This window comes from Mauremys reevesii, linkage group 1 (genome assembly GCF_016161935.1).
Source record: "Mauremys reevesii isolate NIE-2019 linkage group 1, ASM1616193v1, whole genome shotgun sequence".
NCBI lineage: Eukaryota > Metazoa > Chordata > Testudines > Geoemydidae > Mauremys > Mauremys reevesii.
In genome coordinates this window covers 197,252,707-197,279,501 of record NC_052623.1, presented here as the reverse complement: position 1 = coordinate 197,279,501, position 26,795 = coordinate 197,252,707, and the positions used below count along the sequence as shown (strand labels likewise).

The 26,795-nt window shown below is 42.4% G+C and overlaps 1 protein-coding gene across 1 annotated transcript in view; it reads right to left on the bottom strand.

Annotated features, from left to right (window-relative positions):
- The window catches only part of MYH15 (myosin heavy chain 15), a 66,458-nt gene extending 40,206 nt beyond the window's left edge, over positions 1–26,252 (bottom strand). The window contains 16 exon segments of the mRNA XM_039525165.1: positions 662–811; positions 2,591–2,709; positions 2,851–2,989; positions 3,471–3,574; positions 5,236–5,334; positions 5,434–5,497; positions 6,525–6,617; positions 7,413–7,433; positions 9,508–9,601; positions 11,251–11,278; positions 13,919–14,075; positions 15,301–15,444; positions 17,040–17,143; positions 18,205–18,348; positions 22,122–22,462; positions 26,139–26,252. Of these exon segments, the coding sequence (XP_039381099.1) occupies positions 662–811; positions 2,591–2,709; positions 2,851–2,989; positions 3,471–3,574; positions 5,236–5,334; positions 5,434–5,497; positions 6,525–6,617; positions 7,413–7,433; positions 9,508–9,601; positions 11,251–11,278; positions 13,919–14,075; positions 15,301–15,444; positions 17,040–17,143; positions 18,205–18,295 (1,407 nt within the window). The 5' untranslated portion in view covers positions 18,296–18,348; positions 22,122–22,462; positions 26,139–26,252.
- Between the last annotated feature and the right edge of the window lie 543 nt (positions 26,253–26,795).

The following is a 26,795-nucleotide window of genomic DNA, read 5'->3' as shown; positions in this document are numbered from 1 at the left end:
GAGTCCAGTTTAGCTCTCTCCCCCTCCTCATATAGGTGTCCCCAGAAGACTAAGCAGGAAAGGATACCAATGGGAAGGCTGGACTCCATACCAGCATTCCCAGGACTAGGCTGAACTCCAAGCTGTGGAATCTTTCAGTATATTTTCTAGTTATGTTGGCATATATTGAATTTCCTTCTTGTAAATACGGCCCTCTAGCCTTCAAGAATACATTTTGAGGAAGAGGCCTTAGCAATCAAGATCCTTTACTCACACACTTCAGTTTACAAAGACATTATAATGAAACATGAACAATATCACAGAACATAATAAGTTTCCTCTCTAAGATGAAGAATAAAATACCCTACAGCACACCTTATTCCAGTCAACTTCAAATGCATGAGTCAAGAGCAGATGAGACAGAAGTCCTACTTAACTTTTGGAGCTGACCATCTTTACTGAATGTCCCAAACCTCCCCAATTCAAGCATGCCCAATCTTGCAAGGTGTTGAGTGCCATCAATGCCCACTGATATCAATACCTTTGCAGATTCTTGTTCATGATTCTCTCTTTAGTCACATTTGTTCTTTATCCTACCATTTAGAAGAAAGATGAAACCCAAGAACTATTGCTAAATAGCATTTGGTGGCTTTCAGCTGAGTCCTTACCAAACAATACTCACATCAAAGATTTCAAAGCCAGCAATGTCCAAGACCCCAATGAAGAACTGTCTTGGCAGCTTAGTGTCCAAGGTCTTGTTAATACGGATCACTAGCCACTTGAACATTCGATCATACACTGCCTTGGATAAGGCTCCAACAGCATACACAACCTAAAGGACAGGTGTCAAACACAGTTACCAGATAATTAGGATGACTGTATACCTTTACAATACACAATACTTCTCATCTCAGGGCATTTTAGCTATTAGACCTCTTCTTGTAGTTTGAGGAGTGTTTTGCAGTAATCCTGACTCTGAGTGACGAATGCCTAATGAAATTAGGAACGCTTTCCCCATAAACTGTGCTGCACCTTATTTCTGTAGCACTAGTAATAATGTATTTTATTAAATCTATTTATCTGGGGCCAAATCTCAGCCTTACCCCACTCCTTACTGAAGAGCTGGACAGCACCTTGCAACTTGGGATAACATGGCAACCCTGGAGTGCAGCTAGAATCTGGAGAGGGAAGCAGACCACCACTGATGGCTGTGCACCCTTCTACTGACTCATGAGGGCTCTGTAATCCAGGCCCATGGTGGTGCGGTCAAAGAGGCCCGCTATCTCCCTGAATGTGGTGGGAATAGAAGAGGTCCTCCACAGATGCAGGGGATCTGAATGGGTCTGAATAGCCCAAGTTTACCATTGGCTAACTGCTCCTTATGTTTTGGAAAGTGCCATGGTCCTCAAACTTGTATCTGTGATGGCTAACTGTCTGTGATGGAAGGGACACTCAAAATATTAAAACAACCCAACACAACTAAACACACTACATAGCATCAGGCAATGCTTCTTCATTATCCTCTCAAATAGCCAACTATGTCAAGAGGAGAGGATGCACATAATATCTGATGGTGCTCTTATTATGAATCCTATGCCAGTACCTTGTCTTCAGAGACCCATTTTCATTGTAACCTAAACTCTTCAGCACCATCCATACCATTACTACTCCAACTTTTCAGAGAAACAACAGCACTAACTTAATGCCTTCTTTACATGTAAATTCAGAGATACTAATGTGTGAGGTTGCTCTGATCCAGTCTGGGGCTTTTGGGTTCTAAAATTATGTAAGACCAATGAATAAATAACAACAATCCAGTTCTCCTAGGTGGCTAATTCAGATCCAGAGTTAGATACACTGATTTGTGTGGTTTATGCAAGTGGTTTCCTTGAGTGGGTGCTGCTATTACATAATGGAAACAATGCTACTGGAAAATCTCCTCCTTCCATTATTCCCCTGTAGCACTGCCCTTGGGCTCATTACCCTATATCACTTTTTAAAAATTATTAATGGCAAGAACCTACTCTGTGACCCAGATACCATCAACAGTGCAGTCAGAGGCCAAGTAGCACATGGCAGCAGCACAAAGCAGACTGCTGGACTCAGCCCCTTACTTGGGAAAGAGATCCAGGACTCAGGAGTAGATGAAAAACAAGAGTCCAGCTGGGCAAGTGTCCATTGTATGCCAGGACAAATGGTGAAGAAAGGACAAGGTGGGAAAACGTTTTAGAGTTGCCCAAAGTTTTGACAGAACTGGGCCCAATTCAGTTTTAAATCTACCCATGGCCAACACAATTATTAAAAACAAACAAACAAACATGGGTTTTAGTACATGATTGAGATGCCCTTTCCACAAATCAACAAGCTGTCTGCACCCGGGAAAAAATTGTTTTCCAGAACCCTCCCTTCCCCCTCCCTTTAAGATGAGATATAATTTTGGATTATAAAGAGATACATTAGAAGAGAGTCCGGTGCTTGTATAATGCACAAAGACATTACATTAATATTTTAGCTATCTTTTCTTTGTGTAAAGTTCTACAGCAAAAAGCTGTCAGCTTGTAGAGCAGACGTCCAGTCTGTTGGATGAAATGCCTTGAAAGCTTCTTCTCACCTGTTCGACACTTTGACCTTTGGTGACATACTCATTTCCAACTTTCACTCTGGGGTGCAACAAACCCTTAACCAAATCAGAGGAGTTAAGTCCCATCAGGTAAGCAGCTTTATCAGTACCTAGTCCAAAGAAACAGGATTTCAAATTAATTTTAATTGATACTTGAAAACATGCCTGCACAGGAACAGGAATTAAATCTATCAATTTCTAAACAGAGAAATTGGATAATGGCTTCTGAATTATTTCTAGGTTTGCCTTACTTTCAGTGCCATCAGTCTCTGCTTGCTCCTCCCTGGGTCTTTGTTTAAATTTCATGTTCCCAAAGTGCATGATCGAACCAGTTAGCTTGTAGGCACCATACTTTTCATCGGGAATAAATCCCAAGATGTCCATGGCTTGCTATAAAAAGGAAACACAAGAGAGTATTTTGCCTCTTTGATAACACCAGCTTCTTACAGTTCCATAAGGTATCTCTGAACGGCCGGCATAACAAACTGTTCTGGAGATCCTCTCTGAAACAGGAGCTATTGTAACAGTCTTGAGACCACTCATTACAAGGGGTGTTACTTAGTTACACTGGAAATCCACATTCTTCTCTGTCTCTCCAAGCCCATGGGCCTTTTATATGAAAGTGAAGAAGATTTTGTGCCCAGGAACAATACCTGCAGATGTTCAAGCTCAAATCGTAAGAATTATCAAATCTCATTCTTCATGATGTGAAACAATTAACACCTGGGCTCCACTCCTGCTTCCATTTACATCAATGGTAAAAATCCCACTGATTCCAATTAGAGAAGGATTAGGCTACTGACAGTACTCTTCCCTCAACACACACACTCATTTAATGTATCAAGCAAATGCCAAATTAACGAGGTCTTACATCTGTTGCCATCAGCTCTTCTCCGTCATCCAAATTGTCCACAGTCACTGCCCCTTGTGAAGAAAAGTGGAAGTCATAGGGATTGGTAGACACCAGCAACATATCTGCAAAAGAACCACCATAGTCAAGCAGTGCCACTCCAAATGGCCTGAAACTGATTCAAGATGAAAAAGAATCCACTGTTTGACATCTCTCTCTCTCTCTCTGTACAATTTCACTCACTTAGAGCATGCGTCTCCTGAAGAGACAGTTTTTTGTTTTAAAAAGAGGAAACTAAGACTTGAAAACATTCAGAAGTTACACCCTGTTGGCATTTTCTACACACAGGTAATCAGCTGGTACCCTCTCATAATCCCAATTCCACCAGTCAAGAACATTGTTTTCATTATCTGTGATTGGCTACTGACTGTAAACACAACTAGGCTATGCTAAAATATCTTATTTTGGTTACTCCATCCTTTCACCCACTCCCCTGTGTTTGTTTCATTCACCTTTTATTATTGTCTTTTAGACTGTAAATTCTTTGAGGGAGGGACTGTCATTAACTAGACATTTGAACAATGTTTGGCTCCAACCTTATTGAGGCAGTAAGTCAGTGGCAGAGCCAGGAATCAAACCCAAGAATCTACCCTCTCAGTTCTCATTTCAACCGCTGTACCCTACTCCCTCTCTCAGACTAAAGACCAAGAATTGGAGAGAGCAAGAATAAAAAAGTGTCTGTAATTACACATCTATTACCCAGGAAGGCTGTTTTGGAGTATGTGAACATCATTGGTCATGCATGTGAATGTGTGTTTTTGGGCATATGCCCACTGTACATCTTTAGAGATAATAGGACCCATACACATACAGAAGAGCAAATATCTCAGCATGATCCAAGACAGGGGCGTTAGACAATAAATAAGGTAGAAGACCAAGTATGGGTATTCTGTGCTCTGCTTTGTTTCCAAGATAAACTCAGAGAATAATGTATTTTAAGAATCCTTGGGCTGAGCTGTCCTTCACTAGCCTTGTGTTTTAGGGGAATTCTTACTATCCCGAGGCGAGTAGAAAAAATATTTCACACTGTTGTCGATTAACAACAGTGCAACTAAGCTTCTGCTCTACTGCTTACTTCTCTTCCACAATGAAAAACAAAAATTAGAGATCTATATTATAGAAAGTACTTTGCTCTGCAAATGTTTGTGGAATTTGCATCCTCTAACAAATGTGAACACCCTAATGGCACAAGCAGGGAATTGGGTTATCTTCCTGCCTTTACTACAGATGTCCTGAGTGATCTTGGGCAAGTCCTTTAAAGGCTTTGTCCCTCAATTTTCCCACATTTAAATGGGGATACCCCCCAAACCTTACTACCTCAGATGGTGTTTTGAGGCTTATTGTTTCTAAGATGCTTTGTGATACCTGGCTACATAAATGTTAAGTATTACTGTTTATTATATATAGTAGAAGGCAAAATATTTTAAAAATCCAACCTGGGATTCCATTCTCCTATTCTAACATGTAACACTTGTTAACATTACTGGGCATTCTGTATCTGCATGTCAAAATGAAAATTGCCCTTCATGTTGCTGCTATCAAAAAAACCCTCATTATAAAGATCCACAGATTAATGACATCTCATTTTGACAGACTCCATTTTTTTTTACAAGTGGAAGCATAAGGATCCTCTTGAACATAACAGTATTTTTTTTGCCTTTGGCCATTTACCCAATCAGGTAAGGCCTGTTTTTTTGCGCTCACCCACCCAATATTTCAGGCTTACCTTGTAGCTCTGCTTTCTTTCCTGACAGGATTTGGTAGAAGATATGATAGGATCTTTCACCTGGCTGCTGGAAAATCACTCGGGATTTCTCCAGCAAATCTGGGTAGATAATAAAAAGTTCAGTAAGAGAAAGCTTTTTCTCGGAAGTGTCAGACACGAATTTGTGATTCTATAGCAAGGAGAACGATTGTTGCTTACAAATTTCAATATCGGCAGATGACAGCTTGCCTGTGGTTCCAAAATGGATTCTGATAAATTTACCCTAATTTTGCAAAAGAACAGTCTAATTACTGCAAATAAACTGTAAAGAGGTACAACAAATATCAAAATACAATGCCTGCATGATAGTCAGACTGCTTAGGATCTATTAGCTTTCTGATGGGGGGAGAGGGTATTTTCCAACAAGATATGCTGAATGGACCAAATGTAGAGCTTAACTGAGTTATATATTATGCTTAACAGTTTTCAAAGCCGAAACAAACACACACACTGATGCGCACGTTTGTTTCGGCTTTAAAAAATGTTAGGCACAATATATAAGTACGTTAATCATAACACTTAGTAGATTTTTTTATATATTACACTCGCAAACACACTCAAAAAATACCTGTGAGAAGGCAAGTATTATCATACACATTTGACAGACTAATATACAAACTGGTCCACCTAGCAAGTCTATGTGGTGTTCAACTGCCTGGTGCATCTTCACATTTCCCTTGGTTTGGGTGGCCGTCTAACTCAGGAGGAGCAGTGAGGCCATCAACGGTAGTGGCTCTCTCCTGACCAGTGTTGTTCTTCCACTTCCCTGTTGGATTGTTACTTCTGGTCTTGACCTTACATCATGCTGCCCAAGCTGTTCTACCCACTAGCTTATCAAAACAGGGCTGTTTTCATGGTCCCTTGCTCTTGGAATTTGCCCAGAAAATAGGGCTCAATATCTCATTAAATTGTACCCAAATTATTTACTTCAGTTGTTGCATGCCCTGTTTAATTATGTGCAGTCTCTGTGTTGAAAAGGGCTACTATATGCGTAACCCCTCTCTTTTTAAGTTATGCTCTTTGATGTGGCATTTTTTTTAATATCATCAACAGTATTTTTTCTCGATTTGATCATTGTTAGTTACATTTCAACCATGAAGCAATCCAAGCACCTCAGTGGAGGAAATGAGAGGCGCTTTATAAATAGGATGAATAGATTATTATTATTATTACCACATTACATATTATTATTCTATATGTTATGAATAAGGGCAGGTTAACAAGACATTTGAACTACAGACTGGACTTACGAAACGTGAGGAGTTGTCATTTCTCAGGGTTTTGGCATTCCCAAAGGCTTCTAAGGCAGGATTTGCTTGGATGATTTGATCTTCCAAGGTTCCCTAAAAATCAAAGGGTTGAAACATGGTTAATAACCATCAGCATATAAACACATTATACAAATCTAACTCAACATGTGTAGCTCACACCTGTAGCTAGTACAGCCTGGACAAAGCATAGGAGCAAGATAGGGGAGAGATAGCTCAGTGGTTTGAGCATTGGCCTGCTAGACCTAGGGTTGTGAGTTCAATCCTTGAGGGGGCCACTTAGGGAGCTGGGACAAAAATCAATACTTGATCCTGCTAGTGAAGGAAGCGGGCTGGACTCGATGACTTTTCGAGGTCTCTTCCAGTTCTAGGAGATTGGTATATCTCCAATTTAAAAAAAAAAAGATTCTCAGCCCTCAATATTCTAAAATCCTTGAATCCTAACAGCTGTCTTCTAGATTTCATGCTGAATGGCAACTGAGAACAAGTAAACCAACCCTGTTTTTGAAGTGCTATAGCACAGGTGTATACAGAAGTGTGTACATGTATGGGAGACACTATAGAATAAAGTGAAAAGCATTGACTAAATAACAGATACGTTAGTATTGGTTGAAGGCACTCAAAATTCCTAATGGGTAAGATTTTCAATCACAGCTAGAGGATTTAGAACTCCACATAACTCCCATTAATTTAAATTAGCTTATGACTATGTGCTGAAGTGAACTTAATTTGAATAGTCTAGGCTCAGTCGTAATATGGGACAGTATAGAATGGAATTATATTAAACAGAGGCTCATGACCTGCCCTTGCAAATTAAGTACCATTTTCAGATTGAAAATATAAGACAAAATAGTGAAGTCATCTACTTACCCCAGTCCTGGTGGCTGGTTGCTACCAAAGGAGCAATTATAACAACAAACAACAACAACCACCACCACCAAACAAACAAGAAAGAAAAAGGGGGACATTATGATTACTACCATGAAAGAGTTTATGAAAGACAAAAAGATTAGCAAGGATTAGAGATCTAGTCAGCACAAACCAGGCAAGCTCTAGGCATATACAGTGTGTGAAGCTCACACATTTTGTGGGGAGTGGGGCCAGAGGTGAAACTAAGCCAGTCCGGTATGGTGTACCGACAAGAGCCAGTACACCGAGCCGGACCGGACCGGCTTCCCCAGGCTGGCAATTTAAAGGACCTGGGGCTCCCTGCAGTGGCTGGAGCCCCGGGCCCTTTAAATTGCTTCCAGAGCCCTGCTGCCGGAGCCCCCTGGTAGCAACGGCAGGGCTCTGGCAGTGATTTAAAGGGCCTAGGGCTCCTGCTGCTGCAGGGACCCCCAGGCCCTTTAAATCACTGCTGGAGCCCTGCCACTGCTACCAGGGGCCTCCGGCAGTGGGGTTTGGGTGGTGCTTTAAAGGGCCCGGGGCTCCCCGCAGCAGCCTGAGCCCTGGGCCCTTTAAATCTTGATTTAAAGGGCCCTGGTATTTAAAGGCCCCGCCTCTTCTAGTTGAGGCCCCACCCCCTGCTCAGGACTCCGGAGTACCGGTAAGTCCTTTAAGTTACTTTCACTCCGGGGTGGGGCTCACTGACAGCACCCCTGCTCTCAGTGTGTACTGTTGGCTTCCCTCTGCTGCTATTACCCCCTGCTCCTATTACCCCCTGCTCCTGGCACATCTTGGAATAGGAAAGTATGGGTCCAACCTTGTTTGTTCCCACAGTTCCTTATTCAAACCAGCTGCCCCAGTGGATTCCAATCAGAACAGACAGACAAACCAGATGCAGAGCTAAGACATGACATCAGAGAACAAGAATAAAGGGATACAAGCAGAAATAGACAAGCTTTAGAAAACTGGATCCTGTGGCATCTGAACTTCTGGAGCTGTAATATCTATTATTGATCATGATGAAGACAATGGAGATAAATACCTCCTTTGATACCTCATTTATCAAACTATGGCCGAACTTCCAATTTCAGTCTCCAGTCAGCATGACTCAGTGTGTATGCCCAACTGACTCCATCCCTCAAAATCAGGCACCCAAGTTTGGCTACTGGGCACTCAGCCACCTGGTACTTGTTTTGTATGCACAAAATGAGTGCTTGCATGGTTTTGGGTCATCATCAGTTACATGTACAAAATCAGGGACTGACTGACAATTGGGCCCTGTATATGCAGTATAGAGGGCTCACTTAATCCACCACAGAAGTGTATTCAGTGTAGAGGTGAAATGAGGCAACTGTTGGTTGAACAGCTCACAACACCACTGCACAACAATATTCAAATGGAATTCCAGGCAGTGAGTACAGGCAGAATGTAACTTACCAAATTGGAATTTAGGAAAACTGGTTGAAATTTTTTTGTCAACATTCTTTTTTGACAACCCTTTCTCCCCACTTCAAACAAACAATAACATGTTTTTCAACAAAACAGAAGTTTTGTTGAGAAATTTTCCAAGTTTTTGACAACCAAAAACATTTTTAGTTTTTTTTTAAACAAATACCCAAAACATTCAGCAAAAAAATTAATTGAAAACAAAAAAGTTCATTTTTATCTAAGTTTTTCATGGAAAAGCAAAGAGTTTTTGATCAGCTCTAGAATCCAGTCAGGACACCAAGGCTAATGGTTTCTGGAAAAAAGTGCCATGCAGTCTTCAATAATCACAGGTGGTAGAAGCCTTGGCTTTGCTGTCCCATTTGGAAGGCAGCAGCTTCAGGAGAAGCTATGCCCCTAACACCATGTTGAGGAAGACTAGTGCTGACTCAGAAGGAGAAATGCCACTTATTGGGTCATTAACACCTTTTCCTCAAGCACCCAGTCTTTTCCTTTTGGATCTCCTGTCCAAGTGGTGATCATGTCCACTGCTGCTTAGCATGTGAGATCTGATGGTATGATTACGGACTCATAAGGTAGGTTTCACACAATAGGAAAATCTTGGCCATCAATAAATAGCCCCTTGCATACTCACACTTTTTTTACCAGGTTCCCCAAGTGCTGCGACTGTGGCAAAATATTGAATGACACGCTTTGTATTCACAGTCTTGCCGGCACCAGATTCTCCACTAAAAGCAGAGGGATAATAATGACACTCCTAAAACCAACTATATTTCACCCTCCAATCTTGCCAACTCTTCATTCCTGACAGGCTTTTCTCAGCTGCTTATTGTGCTCCTACTGCTGATGCTTGGACTTTTGAGTGGCAATTCATACCACACTGACAGAACGAAAAGGGATGAATATTGGCAATAGCAATAACTAATTATTCACCTGACTGAGCTCAGAAATGTAATAACAATCTGCACTGTGTAGTGACTTCCATCTAAGTACAGCGAGTCACATTACAAACGTCAAGTCTCAACACTAGAGATAGGTGAATGTTACAGCCAGTACGGTAACGGATCCAGAAAGGCAAAGTTACTTGCCCAACATTACACAGCAAGTAGCTGAGCTGTGAATAGTATCCAACCAGTGGGCTCTCCAAACTGTGCTCTAGCCACTAGACCATGCTCCCTGCTTTGATTGTCGTGGTTTGCTCCCTCCCTACACATGACTGCCTTGTCAAAATGCCTAGCTTAAATGCATTTTATGCTGGTGAAAGGTGCCAAATTAACCACTTCGGGAAAAGAGGTCTTCTATCTACCCATAGGACAGACAGAGCAAAGGCAGCAACAGCACACCTTTCATCTGTGCTGCCTTCCCAGTGTGCCTTGTGCCTGGACTGAAAGGACCACATCTAGATGGTTAGAGAAGAGGTCACATTCAGTTAAGTCCTAAGCTACTTATTTCAAACTGGCTACAGCACGGCCATCTGATTGCAACAATTTCCAATCACAAACTCAGACTCAGACTTTAAGGTCAGAAGGGACCATCACGATCATCTAATCCAGTGGTCTCCAACCTTTTTACACCCAAGATCACTTTTTGAATTTAACGGCAACCCAGGATCTACCCCGTCCCCTCCTTGAGGCCCCGCCCCACTCACTCCATCCCCCCCATCACTCATACTCCCCCACCCTCCCTCACTCTCACCAGGATGGGGCAGGGGTTCGGGAGGGGGTGCAGGCTCTGGGCTGGGACCGAGGGGTTCACAGTGTGGGAGGGGACTCTGGGCTGAGCCTGGGGTGCAGGAGGGGATGAGGGGTGCAAGCTGTGGGAGGGAGTTTGAGTGCAGGAGGGGGCTCTGGGCTGAGGCAGAGTGTTGGGGTGTAGGAGGGGGTGCTGGCTCTGGGAGGGGGGTCAGGGCTGGGGCTTGTGGTGCAGGAGGATGTTCGGGGTGCAGGAGGGGGTTGGTTTGGGGTGCTGGCTCCGGGAGGGAATCAGGGCTGGGATGTGGCCTTCTGCCAGGCAGCACTTACCTCCAGCAGCTCCCGGTCAGCGACGCAGCATGGCTGCTGCTAAGACAGGCTCCCTGCCTACCCCAGCCCCATGCTGCTCCCAGAAGGGACCAATGCGCCCCTGCGGCCCAAGGGGTGGCCCAATGAGGTTCTGCATGCTGCCTCTCTCTGCAAGCACTGCCCCCGGAGCTCCCATTGGCCACAGCTCCCCATTCCCGGCCAATGGGAGTGGTGCTTGCAGAGAGGCAGCATGCAGAGGGAAACCCCTGCCACCCTGCCCTCGGGACTACGCTGGCTGCTTCTGGGAGCAGGACTTTTTTTTTTTTTTTTTTTTTGCAGTAACAGATTCCCAAACCAGATGAAAAATAAACACCTACGTGATCAGCATAGACTGGTTCTCTCGATCTAAGGAAAAAGAAAAGGAGAAGAAAGGCAGGTTATTAAAAGTATGAGCGTAATAGGAAACAAACGGAAGGATCCAGTCTTTAGAGGCCACTGTAAGTATAGCACGACATTAAATGCTCCAGTGTTTCGTCCAATCCAGTTTTAAAAGTCAAATGACATTCGTTCTGCCACTTCTCCTGAGAAACTATGCCATCATGTCAAAGCAAAATGTTCCTCCTACACGTAGCTTAGCTCACTTCCAACTGGTTCTTCTGCTTATGTCCCACTGAACCACCCTAAATGTTTACACAGAGATGGTTCTTTTATATGTATAATTACTGTACGGGCACTCAAGTTTCATTGTAGACTTAAAAAAAAAAACTTGGCCAAAATTCATCTTCATTTTAATTCCACTGACCTCAGTGAATTACACTCAGGATTTATTTGGCCCATTCTGACCATAATTGTGCCATTAGCTGATAAACTTGGCTCAGAAGAGAAGTTGGTTTATGTCAACATCTCTCTGTTCTCAACCCTCTCCCATTCTCTTCCGGTTGTTAGTCCCTTTTCGAGAGCAGGATGAGACTCCTGTAGTTTCTAAAAAAAAGTGTTAAAAATCACACGCTCCAGTAATTGCTTTTTTGCATTTCCACCTGTAATAAAATTTCTTTATTGTAGCTGGCATGTGTGCACCATCACTGCCCTCTAATGGAAGGACTCAGACTTGATCAAATATTTATTGCATTGTTTCTAGTGGATATAAAGCCTAATACTACTGACTGCTAATGAGATTTTCCACTAATCCAAGAGGCAGTGCACATGGACTTGATGCAGAAGATACAGCATTCCTTCCTCCATTCTTAGGTGTTCAGATTAGTGTAGAATAGGTGCATAGATGATGCACGTATAGTTTAGACCAATGGCTCTCAAACTTATTTGATCACTTCCCTCTTCTTCCTGTCTGTAGTAGGTTACACCCCACCCCCGCCAGAAAAGTACATACACTGATTAAAAAAAAATCCCACCATGCAACTCTCACTAATATTAAAACAGTAAGACATTGATTCAATCCGAGCCAATGATCCATTGTAATAAGAACCAAAGCAAAACTGTGATTGTGGTTGATGCTTACAATTAAATGTGCACGCCACACTTAATTGTAAGCACCTGTGTAGTAACAGCCATTGATTTGTGGCTCTCCCTCATTTTTAGCTCTAGTTTGGTTTCCCCTCAATTTGTTAAAATCCTCTGCAACCAACTACTCTTTGAAAGTGAACCAGCATTTCCTCAACTACGGAAATAGTACGGCCTTCAGGAAGTAATGAAAAGACAGACAGTTCTGAGCTTTGAGCCAAGGATTTCAGACAGGTTGCATCAAAACAAAAAATCAGATACTTATTTTCACATAACATATTATGAAGGTGGGTTGCCAACTTTCTAATCGCACAAAACCGAACACCCTTGTTCCACTCCCAGCCCCGCCCCTTCCCCAAGGCCCTGCCCCTGCTCACTCCATCCCCGCCTGCCTCCGCTGCTCACTATCCCCCACCTTCACAGGTGCAGGAGGGAGTTCAGGGTGCAGGCTCCAGCTGGGCAGCACTTACCTTAGGCAGCTTCCGGAAGCAGCTGTCATGTCCAGCTCATAGGCAGAGGGGCCAGGGAGTTCTGCACACTGTCCACGCCTGCAGGCACCGCGCCTGCAGCTCCCATTGGCCATGGATGTGGCAGTGCGCCTATGAGCCAGACAGAAGCCACGTGGAGCCTGCCTTAGCCCACTGCGCTGCCAGCTGGACTTTTAGTGGCACAATCAGCGGTGCTGAGTGGTGCCACCAGGGTCCCTTTTCGACCTGGTGTTCTGGTCGAAAACCAGACACCTGACAACCCTATATGAAGGTGCTCATGAACCTAGAGTTAACTTCCATGTTACCTCCTATTTTTCCTCCTCCTTTACCCCTCATTGAAGTTACTGATTTCTTTGCACATTGGGATGCTTAAACTAGAGTGTAGGACACTTTTTTACTGAGAATTTGGAAGTTGCAAGATTAAAGAGGTTTATTTCCTACTTAATTGAAAGTTACGTGCCTTGAATTTTTCCTCAGGGCCTCATGGTTGGTTTTTTTTTGGTCCTCGTATTTTCAGCAGTAGAAGATTTTCAAAGCTCCAATGGTCACACAGAGATAGCTCTTCACACACTCAGCACTGGACAATCTTTAGGAATGTTCATCATTAGTAGGGTGACCAGAGAGCAAGTGTGAAAAATCGGGACGGGGGTGGGGGGTAATAGGAGCCCATATAAGAAAAGGACCCAAAAATTGCGTCTATAAAATCGGGACATCTGGTTACTCTAATCATTAGGGACTGGAACCACAGAGAGTATAGGAAGAGATCAAACTAGTTTAAGGCAGTTTTATTACCCTATTTGTTTTCTATCCCTTGATTGGATAAGCTTATTCTTCTTATTAGAAGACTTGAACAAGTCACTGGGGCTTTGTATCTCTCTGTTCTCAAGTCTAAACCCTTTTGTAGAGTACCTGGATAATACTCAGTGCCGGTAGGTTTCACTGTTAAAATTCTATCCAGTTTAAAAAAAAAAAAAAGCGAGCATCCATCAAGTAGGCAAAATAACAAATTCAAGTTTGAAAAGCAAATGATGCTACTTACTGCGTAGCATGTCATTGTATGCGTTATCTGCAATGGAGAAGATGTGAGGGGGAGCCTCTGACCGCCTCTTGCCTTTGTATGCACTAACCACCTCCGGGTTGTAGACTGGAAGCCATTTGTAGGGGTTTATAGTCACACAGAATAAACCTGAATAGGTCTAAAAAGGAACCCAAGACACGGAGTAAATGGCCTTTATATAGAGTGAGATTTAAGACAAATCTATCATATGTCAGTTTTAATATCAGTCATCCATTAGCTCTTACACATGCCTTTTGGCCCAGATTTTTAAAGGTATATAGGTGCTGCTCCACTCAGCATTAAAAGGCCTAGGTGACTTAAATGACTTTCAAAAATGACTTAGGCATTTAGGGTATATGTACACTGCAATTAAAAACCCATGGCTGGCCACTGCCAGCTGACTTGGGCTCGGTCCATGGGGCTGTTTAATTGAAGTATAGATGTCTGGGCTCAGACTGGAGCCCGCCTGTATGACCCTGTGAGGGAGGAGGGTCCCAGACTTCAGGCTGCAACCTGAGCCGAAATATCTACACTACAATTAAACAGCCCTATAGCCCAAGCCCGAGCCAGCCAACAAGGGCCAGCCACAGGTGCCTAATTGCAATGTAGACATACCCATAGGAGCTTAAGTCTCACTGAAAGTCACTGTCCTTTATCCATTGATATTAAAGAACTTTACAAAAGGAAGATGATAAGCATGATCCCTGGTTAACATATGAGAAGCTAAAGAGCAGAGGTGAATTCTGCTTTGAAATGTGGACATGCAGCTTCCAATGATTTCAGTCAGAGTTGCCTATATCAAGCTGAGGGGAAAATTTGGCCCTATTAAGTTAGTTGCTGTTGAAACTTGTCCTTGCAGTGGATAGAACTCACAGTGATCTTTCTTTTTGGGGAGCTGCAGTACCAGAGAAGGGTTTAGAGCCAAACAAGATAGACAGACAGTGAGGCTGCAGACAGGAAAATAGAAAGCCAACTTCCCTCACCCTCACCTGCCCCCCCGCCAAAACAAAACCAAAAACAAAACAGTTACACACATTTTAAGCTTGAGCCACTGATGCCTAAGGAACTAGGAATGCCTATGGAGGGCTCTTGATTAGTACTGAGAGCAGTATAAAATGAACCAGTCCATTCTGCTGCCCCACCCCTTGAGGCAAAAAAACCCACTGCCTTTATTTGCTTTTGTCTTTAGCTTAGTGTTCAGACACAAAATTGACACCCCCCTCCTCCAAATACATTTCCTTCCTGAAAATGAATTGAGGTCAATCAATGTTGGAAGTAGAATACGAAGTACAGGCAACGTTGTTAGCATTGTGGCACTTGCGGAATACATTTCAAAACACATACGTTGAACCAATGACCCTTACATAAATCATCCAGTGGCAATAGCGCCTGTTCAAATTGTGCAGCACAGATGCCTCATTAAGGTGAGTCAACATAGCCATGTCCTCAATCATGTCAAACTTTGGGGGGTTCATCGGCTGAACATCATCTTCTTTTACAGTGACGGTCTGCAGAGACAGACAAGTATAACATTGCTGGCAACTGCTGTCACCTTGTCTTTCCACACTGCCTACAGTGTGACATTAAAAAAGCAACAAGTGAGCTGATGACACACCTTTAAAGAGATGCTCATATGTATTAAAGATTCCACTTGGGGATGGATTGACTATTGTATTTTTTAACCAGTAGAAACTAAGCATTACTATTTTTTATTTATTTATATCAGGGGTGGGCAAACTACGGCCTGCGGGCCACATCTGGCCTGCAGGACCGTCCTGCCCGGCCCCTGAGCTCCTGACTGAGTAGCTAGCCCCCAGCCCCTCCCCTGCTGTCCCCCCTCCCCCACAGCCATGCCACCACATGGGCAGTGCTCTGGGTGGCGGGGCTGCGTGCTCATGCAGGGCAGCGTGGCGGCGTGTCTGGCTCTGGCATGGTAAGGGGACTGGGGCCAGGGGGTTGAATATGGGGCAGGTGGTCCTGGGGGGCAGTCAGGGGACAGGGGGGCGGTTGGATGGGGCAGAGGTTTGGGGGAGGCAGGGGATGGGGAACAGGGGGATTGGATGGGGGTGAGGTCCTGGGGGGCCTGTTGGGGGCAGGGGTGTGGATAGGGGTCGGGGCAGTCAGTGAGCAGGAGGGGTTGGATGGGGGTGGGGTCCTGGGGGGCAATTAGGGGTGGGAGTTCTGGGAGGGGGTAGTCAGGGGACAAGGAGCAGGGAGGAGGGTTGGATGGGCAGGGATTCTGAGGGGGGGCAGTCAGGGGGTGGAAAGTGGGAGGGGTCTGATAGGGGGTGGAGGCCAGGCTGTTTGGGGAGGCACAGCCTTCCCTACCCGGCCCTCCATACAGTTTCACACCCCGATGTGGCCCTCGGGCCAAAAAGTTTGCCCACCCTTGATTTATATTCTGATACCACCCAGAGGCCTGAACTGAGATTGCGGCCCCATTGCACAAACACAGGGGGACAAACAGTCTGTGCCCTGATCTAACTACACAGGACTGACAGGGAAAACTACACAGGGTCAGACTCAGAGGGAAAACAAAGGAAGGGATGCAGCTTGCCCAAAGGTCATAGAGGAGGTCAGTGGCAGAGCCAGGAATAAGAAGCACGTCTCCTCAGTCCCAGTACATCACACTCTGCACATGACATGACACCGCCTCCTTGTGCTGGCTCTTTTACTGAAACTTCAAGCGACTCTCTCAGACCACACACATTTCTGATTCTTTGGGACCATAGAAGAAATTTTCCCAGCATGAGGAAATTCTTCTGATCGACCTGTCATACATACATGATGTTCACTGTTAGGGGTAACAGATGTTAGATGAGCATGAGGCATAAGAACAGGGAAAGACAGACAGAGGTGGTAAAATATGAAGTTGTATGATCTTGGAAATCATTAAGTACAATGCAGTTTAATATTTTTCCTCTGGGATAGGATTGCTCAGTTGCGTACTTTGCTCTTCAATACCAGAAAAGAGAAAAAATGTACAGAAAAAACAAAATAAAATAAAATAAAAACACAAACATGGGCTGTGGCTATTAACTGGTTTGATTCTGATTACACCAATCATCACGCATTGATAGACAAATGGAAAAATGTTCCATACCTTTCCATCCACAGTCTCAACAGTGACTTTGCCACCACTGCTCTCTTTGATATCTCCTTCAATATAAGCGTTCTTTTCATCAGGAATCCAACACCTCCTCTTCCCTATGGAATCAAAAAGGTAATAATTTACCATATTATACGGCTATTGATTAATATTGCTAAGATAACTTCCATACTGCAAGCATACTGAAACCCTTTAGGCCATATCACACCATCAAACCAAGTGCTTTACGTCCACCAATAGCCATGGGAGCTGCATGTGTAGTTGTGGGGTATAAAGTCCCTTAATATTACTTTTATGTTTTCCATTTGCAAATTCAACTTTCTCCTTCTATAGAGCCTTTCCTCAGGGTATGCAAAACATTTCACAAATGTTAATTAAGCCTCAACACCCTTGGAGAAAGGTAGGCATCATCATCAACTTACAGATGGGGAAACTGTGGCACAGGTGTTAAGTATCTTCTCCAAAGTCATACAACAAACCACTATCAGAACCAAGAATAGATCCCATGTTTCTTGCTTCCCAGCCATGTGGCATAATCACACTGTCACATTCTTCTAATTAGGTCTACTACTGTTTGCCATGTAAATCATTAATAGTAGTAACAATCTGTATCCAGCTACACACATCTCCTTTCCTGGGCTAGGAGTAACTGGACTAGCTCCTCTAAAAGCTATTACTCTTTACTATGGAATAGTAGAAACAATTTATTGATCTACACAATAAATCCTTCCCCCTTATCTATGTATTTATACTCTCACTCGTTACTCTACATCAAGATCCTCTGTGAATGGCTTGCAAAAAAAATAAGTTATGGGAAACAAATCTTACAAAGTGAGGCCTGCAGACTAAATTCAAACCATACACTATCATTAGAAAGTTAAGTCCGTGTACACAGACTAGATTTCAGGTGGATATATAGACAATAGATATACAATGTACAGGTAGCATAAATATAGATGCATTAGTCAGACCAGGGTAATTAATGTTTTTATTATAGTAGTATCAGTGTGCTACACTTTTTAAACAGACAAATATGAAAGTCCCTCTCCTGAAGAACTTACAGTTGTAATGCTCCTAATTTGTAAATCCAATTAAATATTCAGTTCACCAACTATTTCAGGTTAACAGGCCAAGCAGAGGAAAACATATCCTGTCTTACCATCAAATGCCACAGTTTGTAATATCATTATCTCCTTATCGCTCTTCCTGAGGAAAGGTGCAGCCTCCCCGAATTCCGACATGTCCATCATCTTGGCGAGTTCTCTAGACAGTGCAGCCCAAAGAGAGAAGAAAAGGATCTAGTCTACAAAATAGAAAATTCTCCCATTTTACAATAAGTCTGAGATATGATCCAAAACATACAGAAAAAAATGATTGGGATGAAAGCTGTCAAGGGTGCCTGTAATAAGAGTGGCTACAATTTTCAAATGCAAATTTGACAAGTCAACCATAGATTCTGGGCCACATTATATCCTCAGTTAAACTCTTCCCTTGCAAACTCCTGGAAGTCAATGGAGTAGTAGCCATAGTTGTGGATCACAATTTTCTCCATGGGAGAATTTGGTATAGCCTTTTTTTCCTGGCACAAATGGTAAAGTATCATTTTAAACCAAAGTTCAGAAGACAAATGGAGAGGTGAGCTCCTGCATGTGAAAACTGATGCACTTAGTCCTGCCAGAGTCATTCACAATCAAGTGGAAGAAGGGGAAGATTTTCAAAACCACACAATGTTGCCTAATTCTTCTCCTGTTGAAGTCTGTAGGAGTTTGCTGAGCCGTTTTGAAAATTCATTTCATTGTCCTAGGACTGCTTAACTGCTAGATGTTCCAAGTATGGTTCCATGTAAATGAATTTTCTTGACATGCAGATTAAATGGGATTCAGTATTTTATTGTCAACGCACATTTTAAGACAATGGCTTTATGGTCTTTCTGATTCAGCCTCATGGTCAAGCTTGTTTTTTTGTACTTTTGTTTTCTCTGATGCGCTCTGCCAAAAAATGTGAGATGTAGGAAGCCAAACAAACATGTGTGTCTTATCCATTTTGCTCATCTAAATATTTGTTTGTCATTATAATTCTGAAGATAAATCCTGTAATCCATGCTCAGACAGCAACTGGGCTGAACAAGAATTTTGACTGAGCAAGAACTATAGGATTAGAGTCGAGTGATGGATTTCCACTCCATATGGCTAAATGCAGTGCAGACATGCATCCGACGAAGTGGATATTCACCCACGAAAGCTCATGCTCCAGTATGTCTGTTAGTCTATAAGGTGCCACAGGTCTCTTTGTCGCTTTTTATAGGATTAGACTGTCCATGAGGGTTCTTTTTCAGACTATATTAGAAGTATTAAGAAGTAAAAGAAAAGTTATTGGGGATTGAAATGACCCTAACACTGAAAAAAAGACAGCATGTGAGGTATGTTAGTGTGAAAGATACTAACGGAAAACACAAATGTGTAAAAATAGTGCAAGACGCTTAGAAGCTAGTTGGATAGCCCAGGATGTGTCAGTCATTTTTATTGCTGAGATTATGTTAGTCACCTCGAGTCAGCAGCACTGATATCTTGGAAACCTGTTAAATGTTCCATGTTAGAGCACACAGAAGTCACCCTTTAAACAGCATTAACACATTCAAATAATAGGTCAAAATGTTTTAGAAATAGTGGGCCAAATTCATCTCTGAAGGCAATGGAGTTGCACCGGGGGTTAAATTGTTCCTATATATTTATGGTTTACCTTTTCATAAAGATTACATATCTGTCTTTATTACAGTAGCATGCCAAAGGCCCAGCTAGGATTGGGGAACTATTGTGCAGCATGCTGTACAGACAGATAATAAGAGACAGTCTACTCCTGAAAGGTTTTCAGTCACATTTAACAGATTTTTTTTCTCTCTATTTTCTTTTACTCAAGGTGCCATAATGATACACTTTTTTATGCCTGTACAGTTGATTCTTGCAACAGATATTACCTTCAGAAGCTTTATTGATTGTGCCAGGACCAGAAGCTAAAGAAACATTTGCAGGAGGCATAAGTTAAGCAAGACTATCTTTGCAGTTTAAAGTTTTTTATTATTTTTGCTTATTTATTTTACAGGATTCTTATGAAGCCAAAAAGTCTCCTCCAAGCAAGAATCAGTCTCTGGATACACGCCTTAAACACCAAAACAACCAATTATTTTTAAACATGCAAAGCAATACAAACAAGGCAGCTGTGTCTCCAGAGCTCTCAGTTCTCACCGCCATACATTAACCCATTTCTTTCTCCTGCAACAAGCCTAGGCTCTTGTAAAGAGTCTGAGCCCATCTAGGCTTGACTGCTGACAATTACTTCAGTGTCACTCTGAGCTGACTGAAAAGTCCTGCAGTGATTTAACTTCAAGATCCTCATAAAACCATCTGGATTGCTAGGGCCTCTCCTCACTGGGGATGAGTGCATCATGGTGGCAGGAAAAGACCTCTCATGGCACCAAGGCTATGGCTACACTACAATTGAACACCCGTGGCTGGCCCCTGTCAGCTGACGTGGGCTCCTGGGGCCCAGGCTGCAGGTCTGTAAAATTGTTATGTAGGCTTTGCGGTTCAGGCTGGAGCCTGGACTCTGGAACCCAGGGAGGGTCCCCCAGCCTGAACCCCAAAGCCTACACAATAATTTTCAGACCAGCAGCCCAAGCCCAGTGAGCCCAAGTCAACTGACACAGCCCAGCCACAGGTGTTTAGCTGCTGTGTAGACATACCCCAAGAGACTCATGAAACAGAACTATGAGAAGAGTATGTGTGTGTCATTCCATGTTACATGTGTGAATAAAACTGTGGCCACTTCTATGTTAGCCCAGTATATGAATCTATAAGTCTAAAATACAAAATAAGCTATTTCTATACCATTCACATTATATATATTTTTGCTCCTCATGACAGCTGTTACCAGGCTTCATTCTTAGTTCTTAAAGGTGCACTATTGAGCTGCACCCTGCCAACTGTTAGTGAATACAGGGCAAGCACATAAGTTAGGCATTTGACACTTTTACAAAAGCAGCACTACTAAAATGTGGGGGCATGAGCCTGTAAGACATCTGTGTGTAAACATCCCATTTACTTTAAATGGAATTCTGTGAATGGAGGGCTTGCAAATTTGGGCCCTTGTATGTATCTAGAATGCAATATGTTTTAGAAGTCTGCATGGCAAAATCATTATAAGACAAGAAATTGAGGTTTTTGTTCAGTCTATTGCATCTACACAAATATTTTTAAGTTACTATAACCAGCAAATGTTAGCTTGAAACAAATATTCTGAAATCTGGGAAGCCTAAATCTCAGTCCATCCTAATCAGTAATAAAATACTACTACTTCTTCACACTTGTATAGTACCTTTCATCTGAGGGACTCAAAGCACTATATAAGCATTAGCTAAGCCCCACAACACCCCTGGGAATTCTGTTAAATCCGTTTTCTAAATGGAGTAACTGATATACAAAGACGTTAAGTGACTCATCCAATATAATCAATAAATCAGTAGCAGAGCTAAGATTAGAAAGCAAGAGCACTAGTTTACCAACCCTGCCTTTGCTTTAGCCACTAGATTACACAGCCAGTGAAGTCTGATTTGCAGGAGCAACTAAGGCAATCAGAGTATACATTTGAAATGGTACCCAATGTTTCTCAAAGGATTGCAGCTCAGGTCAATCTTAAGAATTCCTTGGGTAGCTGAGCTGCTTGAAAGTTTGAACTACATAATTCATAATCTTCCTGGGAACATGGAAAATGTGACTTGCATATAATAGCTGATCCATCCACCAGCTGCATTATAATGAGGAACCTGCAGTTTTGGCTCTTCCAGTTGGCTAAATGAATAAGTAAACATTAGATAGAAAACATTTCAAGAGCAAGACATGTTTGCTACCTTACCATTAAGGTAAGGTAACCCAGTACCCCAGGGTTAATAGAGTGCTGTGTATTTATTGACATCACCACTAAAACCTTAAGCTGGTAGCAGCATAAAAATCAATGATACAACTGTAGAGCATAGTTGACTATAAGTAAGTACGCTTAGCAGTAAAAGAGATAGGTACCTACCCTGTAAAGCAAAGACGAAAAGTATCAGGATTCTGCTTGATACAGACTTTTTATACACCTTCCTCAAGGTCACTGGTGGTGATAACAATTTAAAGGCATCAGTAGCTTTCCTTTGTTTCTATATTTGTCTGCTGGGTCCTGGAAGAGGCGGCAATGCTACAGCAGTGTACATGTGAGGGTATGATTCTGGAGACTGTGGGGGAGTGGCATGCTATTGAGTTGCTTCCCTATCCACTCCATTCTTGCTAGATGACTTCATGGAATAACTCCTATCCTTGCCAGACTGCCTGTATTTTAACAATGGCAAGTGTTACTTTTTCTGAGAACCAAATTGCAGTTGGCTAAAAAGAGAAATAAGAAAATTCAGATGTCGTTACTTTGGAAAATGAATTGCCCACCTTTCTTATACCAGAGATAAGTGATCAGAAGGTGCTTTAGGTTCTATGTGCGTCTAGTGACTATGGAACAAATATATACTGTCCGCAAATAACAAAGCTAGGAACTGATCCCAGGGCTTCTGAGATCTCCAGTACCTTAAGCACAAAACGATACTTACTCTTACTTTGATGGCCCCAGAGCATTAAAACCAGGCTCAAGGACTTTGCAATTCCCAATTGCATGCATGGGCTAGAGAATGAAGATGGTGAAGAATATAATGTTCCTATCTAAAAAGTTAAACACCAGATAGTACTTTGGTAGTGTACAAATTAAGGGTGGATGTTGAGTATTGTGTTTCAAGAAATAGTCCGGGATCAGGACTTCTTGTGGTAAACTCAATTCCTGAACAGAGGAAATAGCCTAACAAGTCCAGATCTCACTTTGTTTCAGCCCATAAATAACTAAATGAACCCAAATCCCTGCAAATATTGAGATATCCAGGTTTATTAGGTACACCAGCATACCAAGTTATCTGGGTATCTTTGAGTTCCAGTATAAGTTGAATGTATGTACTGGTGGAATGTGAAAGTTGCAGATAATGTTAGTTGACTACAAGACAAGTAGCATAACAGGGCTCTGAAGAGTGCTAGTAGGAAAACTGAATTCCAAGAGTTAAAAAACTTTAAAAAAATCCAATGTTATATTCCTAGATTTACATTGAGGCAATTATTTTTGTTTGTAATCAAACCAGAAAAATGACTTACAAATTGAATCTGCTCCTTTAAAGCTGCTGCCCTGATGGAACAGACAAGGACAGGTTACAAAGACAAGGGGAACGCATGAGAAGAGATAGAGGAGATGTTGATGTGCTATGCTTTGAGAGTGTGGGCTCCTTACAGACAGGCTATGCTGAGTGTTCCAGGAGGAGAGGGAACACCAATCCATACAGGGGAGGTTACCAATACCAAGAGATACAGAAGCAATATTCCTTAACTAGAAACTATGTCCAGTTGGGTTGAAGGAATTAAGAAGATAAAGGCAAAAGTTTCAATATGCTGTTCAATTTGGTTGCATTCATACAAAGAACATGCATTCAAACACAAAGCTAGCTACGTTTGCCATGTCCCCTAAAGTCCAAGCTGCTGTGGCAGATGTGTTCTTCACATTTCCATTGATCCAGTTTAATTTCACTCTCTCTCTCAAACCACTGCCCTAGAACTACTTGGCACTTTTCAACATGAAAACACTGTTACATAATAATCCACATCACACGATAAGAAACTTGCCTAAAACCACAAAAGAAGCCAGTGGCAGAGCTGAAAGGACAACTCATCTGTTCCTGGGTCCGACTCTTGTACCTAGAACACTTGACAACCGTTTACTACAGTTTTTTTTCCCTCCAGATCAATCCCATACTTCAGCTATCTTGTGCTCAGGCCTCAAAAGATTTGTTCTAAGGTCCTGCACTTTGTAATTTATTGTTTTATATCTGGCTCAGAACAAACCGATTTGATTGTCTGATTTAGACTATTTAGGTGAATAATGAATGAATGACCCTGTAAAACTTGATTGGATGCTCCTGATAGTGCAAGGCAAAACATGATAGATTGTATGCATAGCCCCGATTAATGTTTATGGGGAGGCGCTTAATCTGCTACTGAAGACTGGGAATGCTATAGCATTTCACATCACTCATGGCTGCGGGTGTAATACACACAATCTCTCCTCATGTCTCCTTTCATACTCGATTAGTAACTATATTTCCAAACACAGAATTAAACATTAACAGCTTCTTATGTTAAAAAAAACACCTATTATAACCACTGTATTATTTTTAAATCTTCTGTTCTGAACATATTCATCCTCCTTACACCTGTGTTCACGAGGAGGGCGGACTAATGGCTGTTCCAGCAGCTGGTGCCAATGCCATTTCATGGGTTGTGTCATTTGAAAGTGGCGTAGGTAGCACTGGGTCCAGCATGATCAATCTGTTTTCCTGGCAAATGCTGAGATGGTTGGTCACTGCTCATTTGTTATTCTTGCCTTGTTGGGCTTCTCTCTCTCTTGTTTTACTACTCACTCGAATAGACAACTTGATTACGTTTGGTAACAATGACAAACAAGGGCATTAGCCCCTGCAAAGCTACATTTAGAAAGGTTAATGCTGCTCACTATTTCTTTAACAGATGGTTAGGTTTGGAAAAGGAGAAACTTTGATAAAGTGCACTTGTGACTAACCTATTTTTAATAACATTACATATTGGAGAAGAATGCAATGGTATTTATCTCCTCTAGAGCCAGATAGTGTCAACATGGATGCCATGGTCTTAGAGAGGTTGTTGCCTGGTTTGTGTAAAAGCCCATTTATGACACCTTACTGTTTTCTAAAACACAAAATGCATCTGATCAAGGGCTGGCTGTCCCTTAAAACATGACATGCATATTAAAGTCTGTTCTTTAATAGCATGCCTTGGAAATAAAATAGCTTGTACTACTGAAGAGAGCTCTGCAAGTTAGAGGGATGCTATTGCTAACAAAGATATTTGGAGACTGTTTTTTGATTCACAGTTCCTTGGTCACTCCATAGAGTAAGTGTAAAAGAGTATCCCTCGATGAGGTGCACCTACCATAGCTGTATCTGAAGAGATTTAGAGCCCATTGTTTACCCAAGGGCCCAGCTAGGTCATTGCTGATGGTGCATTCACAAGTGAGGGGTGTTGTATTAATTTAGATGGAATATATGGGCCCAAAGAATCAAAGGTGCTGATATGACCTTGTCACCGTCCAACATGAAACAGTCATAAACAAGGCTTGGTATACAAAGACCTCAAGCAGCTTAGTATCATGGCAAACATTATAAATCAGAGGTGCTGGGCCAATTTTTCTAGTGGGGTGCTGAGACCCATTGAACCAAACTGTAAACCCTGTATGTGACAGAAACCACTTAAAGCCAGGGGGTGGGGCAGCACCCTTAGTTCCAGCATCTATGTTATAAATCCTTTTAAACCTTTTATTAAAGATACAGGAAAAGAAGAAAAAACAGTTAAAGCCTTTGAAATGTAAAGTGTTAAGCAACACTTTCATTGTAACACCCCTCATTCCCTTTCACTGGAGTAAATTTTTAGATGGATACCTTTCTCCCCTTGTTTGACAGTCTTTTAGATGGCATTACCATTATATATGATAATACTGTCTTTGGGGAGAAGAGAAGTTAGCTGAGATGGGTTGGAGCTGTTATTGGTAAAGTCTGATTCCATTTCCTACAAGACAAGAGAAGACAAACACACACAAGAGGGGAGGGAAAAGAACAACAAAGACAGAAAATGCAGCTTCTGTCTCTGGTGTTGATTTTCACTTGCAGCCTCACTTCTGGAGAAACACAGACACAGCACACAGCCTTATCGGGCATGCTGAACCGTGGCAAACTTGGGAACCAGCAGTGGGCTGTTGAGGGCATTGCACTTAGCTGCCTTTCTGGCCACAGGTTCACAGCAGTGCTGAAAAATATATAGTCTTAGCTGGCTAAGCCAGACCCTTCTTAAACAGAAGGTAAAAGGAGAGGAATAGGAAAGAGACACAATAAAGCAGGGAAGAAAAAAAAGACACATGGAGTGTGTGGGGAGAACAACAAAGTCTCACGTCCCAGGTAGTGTTTGGGATTTAGCCAGAGCTGGTGGAGATAGTGATGTCATCCGGGTCCCTCTCATGGCCCAGTCTGGTCAGGACATCTCTGAGGATCAGGACAATGAAGGCCCAACAGCGTTACAATAGAGCCCCTGGGTCCCTGCAGATAGCTGACAGCTATCATGACACAGCTCACTCTTCCCCTATTCAGACAGTCACCATTGAGGTAGTGAGGTTTTCCCTAAAAGTCTCTTTTTGAGGACCTCAGGAGGGAATGATGGGTGAAATAGCCCTCTCCTTATTTTGTCCCCTACTTAGGCCTGACTTCCAACACACCAGTTTTGGTTCATTGATTTCCAGTCCCACTCTTCTCTTACTTACTAGAGAAGGTCCTAACACAGTCCTTCATTTATATCAGTGGGCCTTTTTTGTTTGGACTAATTCAATCTGTTCCCTTTTTTCACCTTTCCCCATCAACATTTATTATAGGTTATTGTGACACTTCTGAACTTTTATCCACTTTCCTACAGTTAGGCTCACAAGTGGGGTACATTTGTAGACTCAATTATTACAACAGGGGACAAATGAGAAGAAAGAGATCAAATGAATTAGAGCAGTCTGGTGTGCTTTTTTGGAGACAAAGGTCATCTGCACAGTAGTCCTTCCACGGGG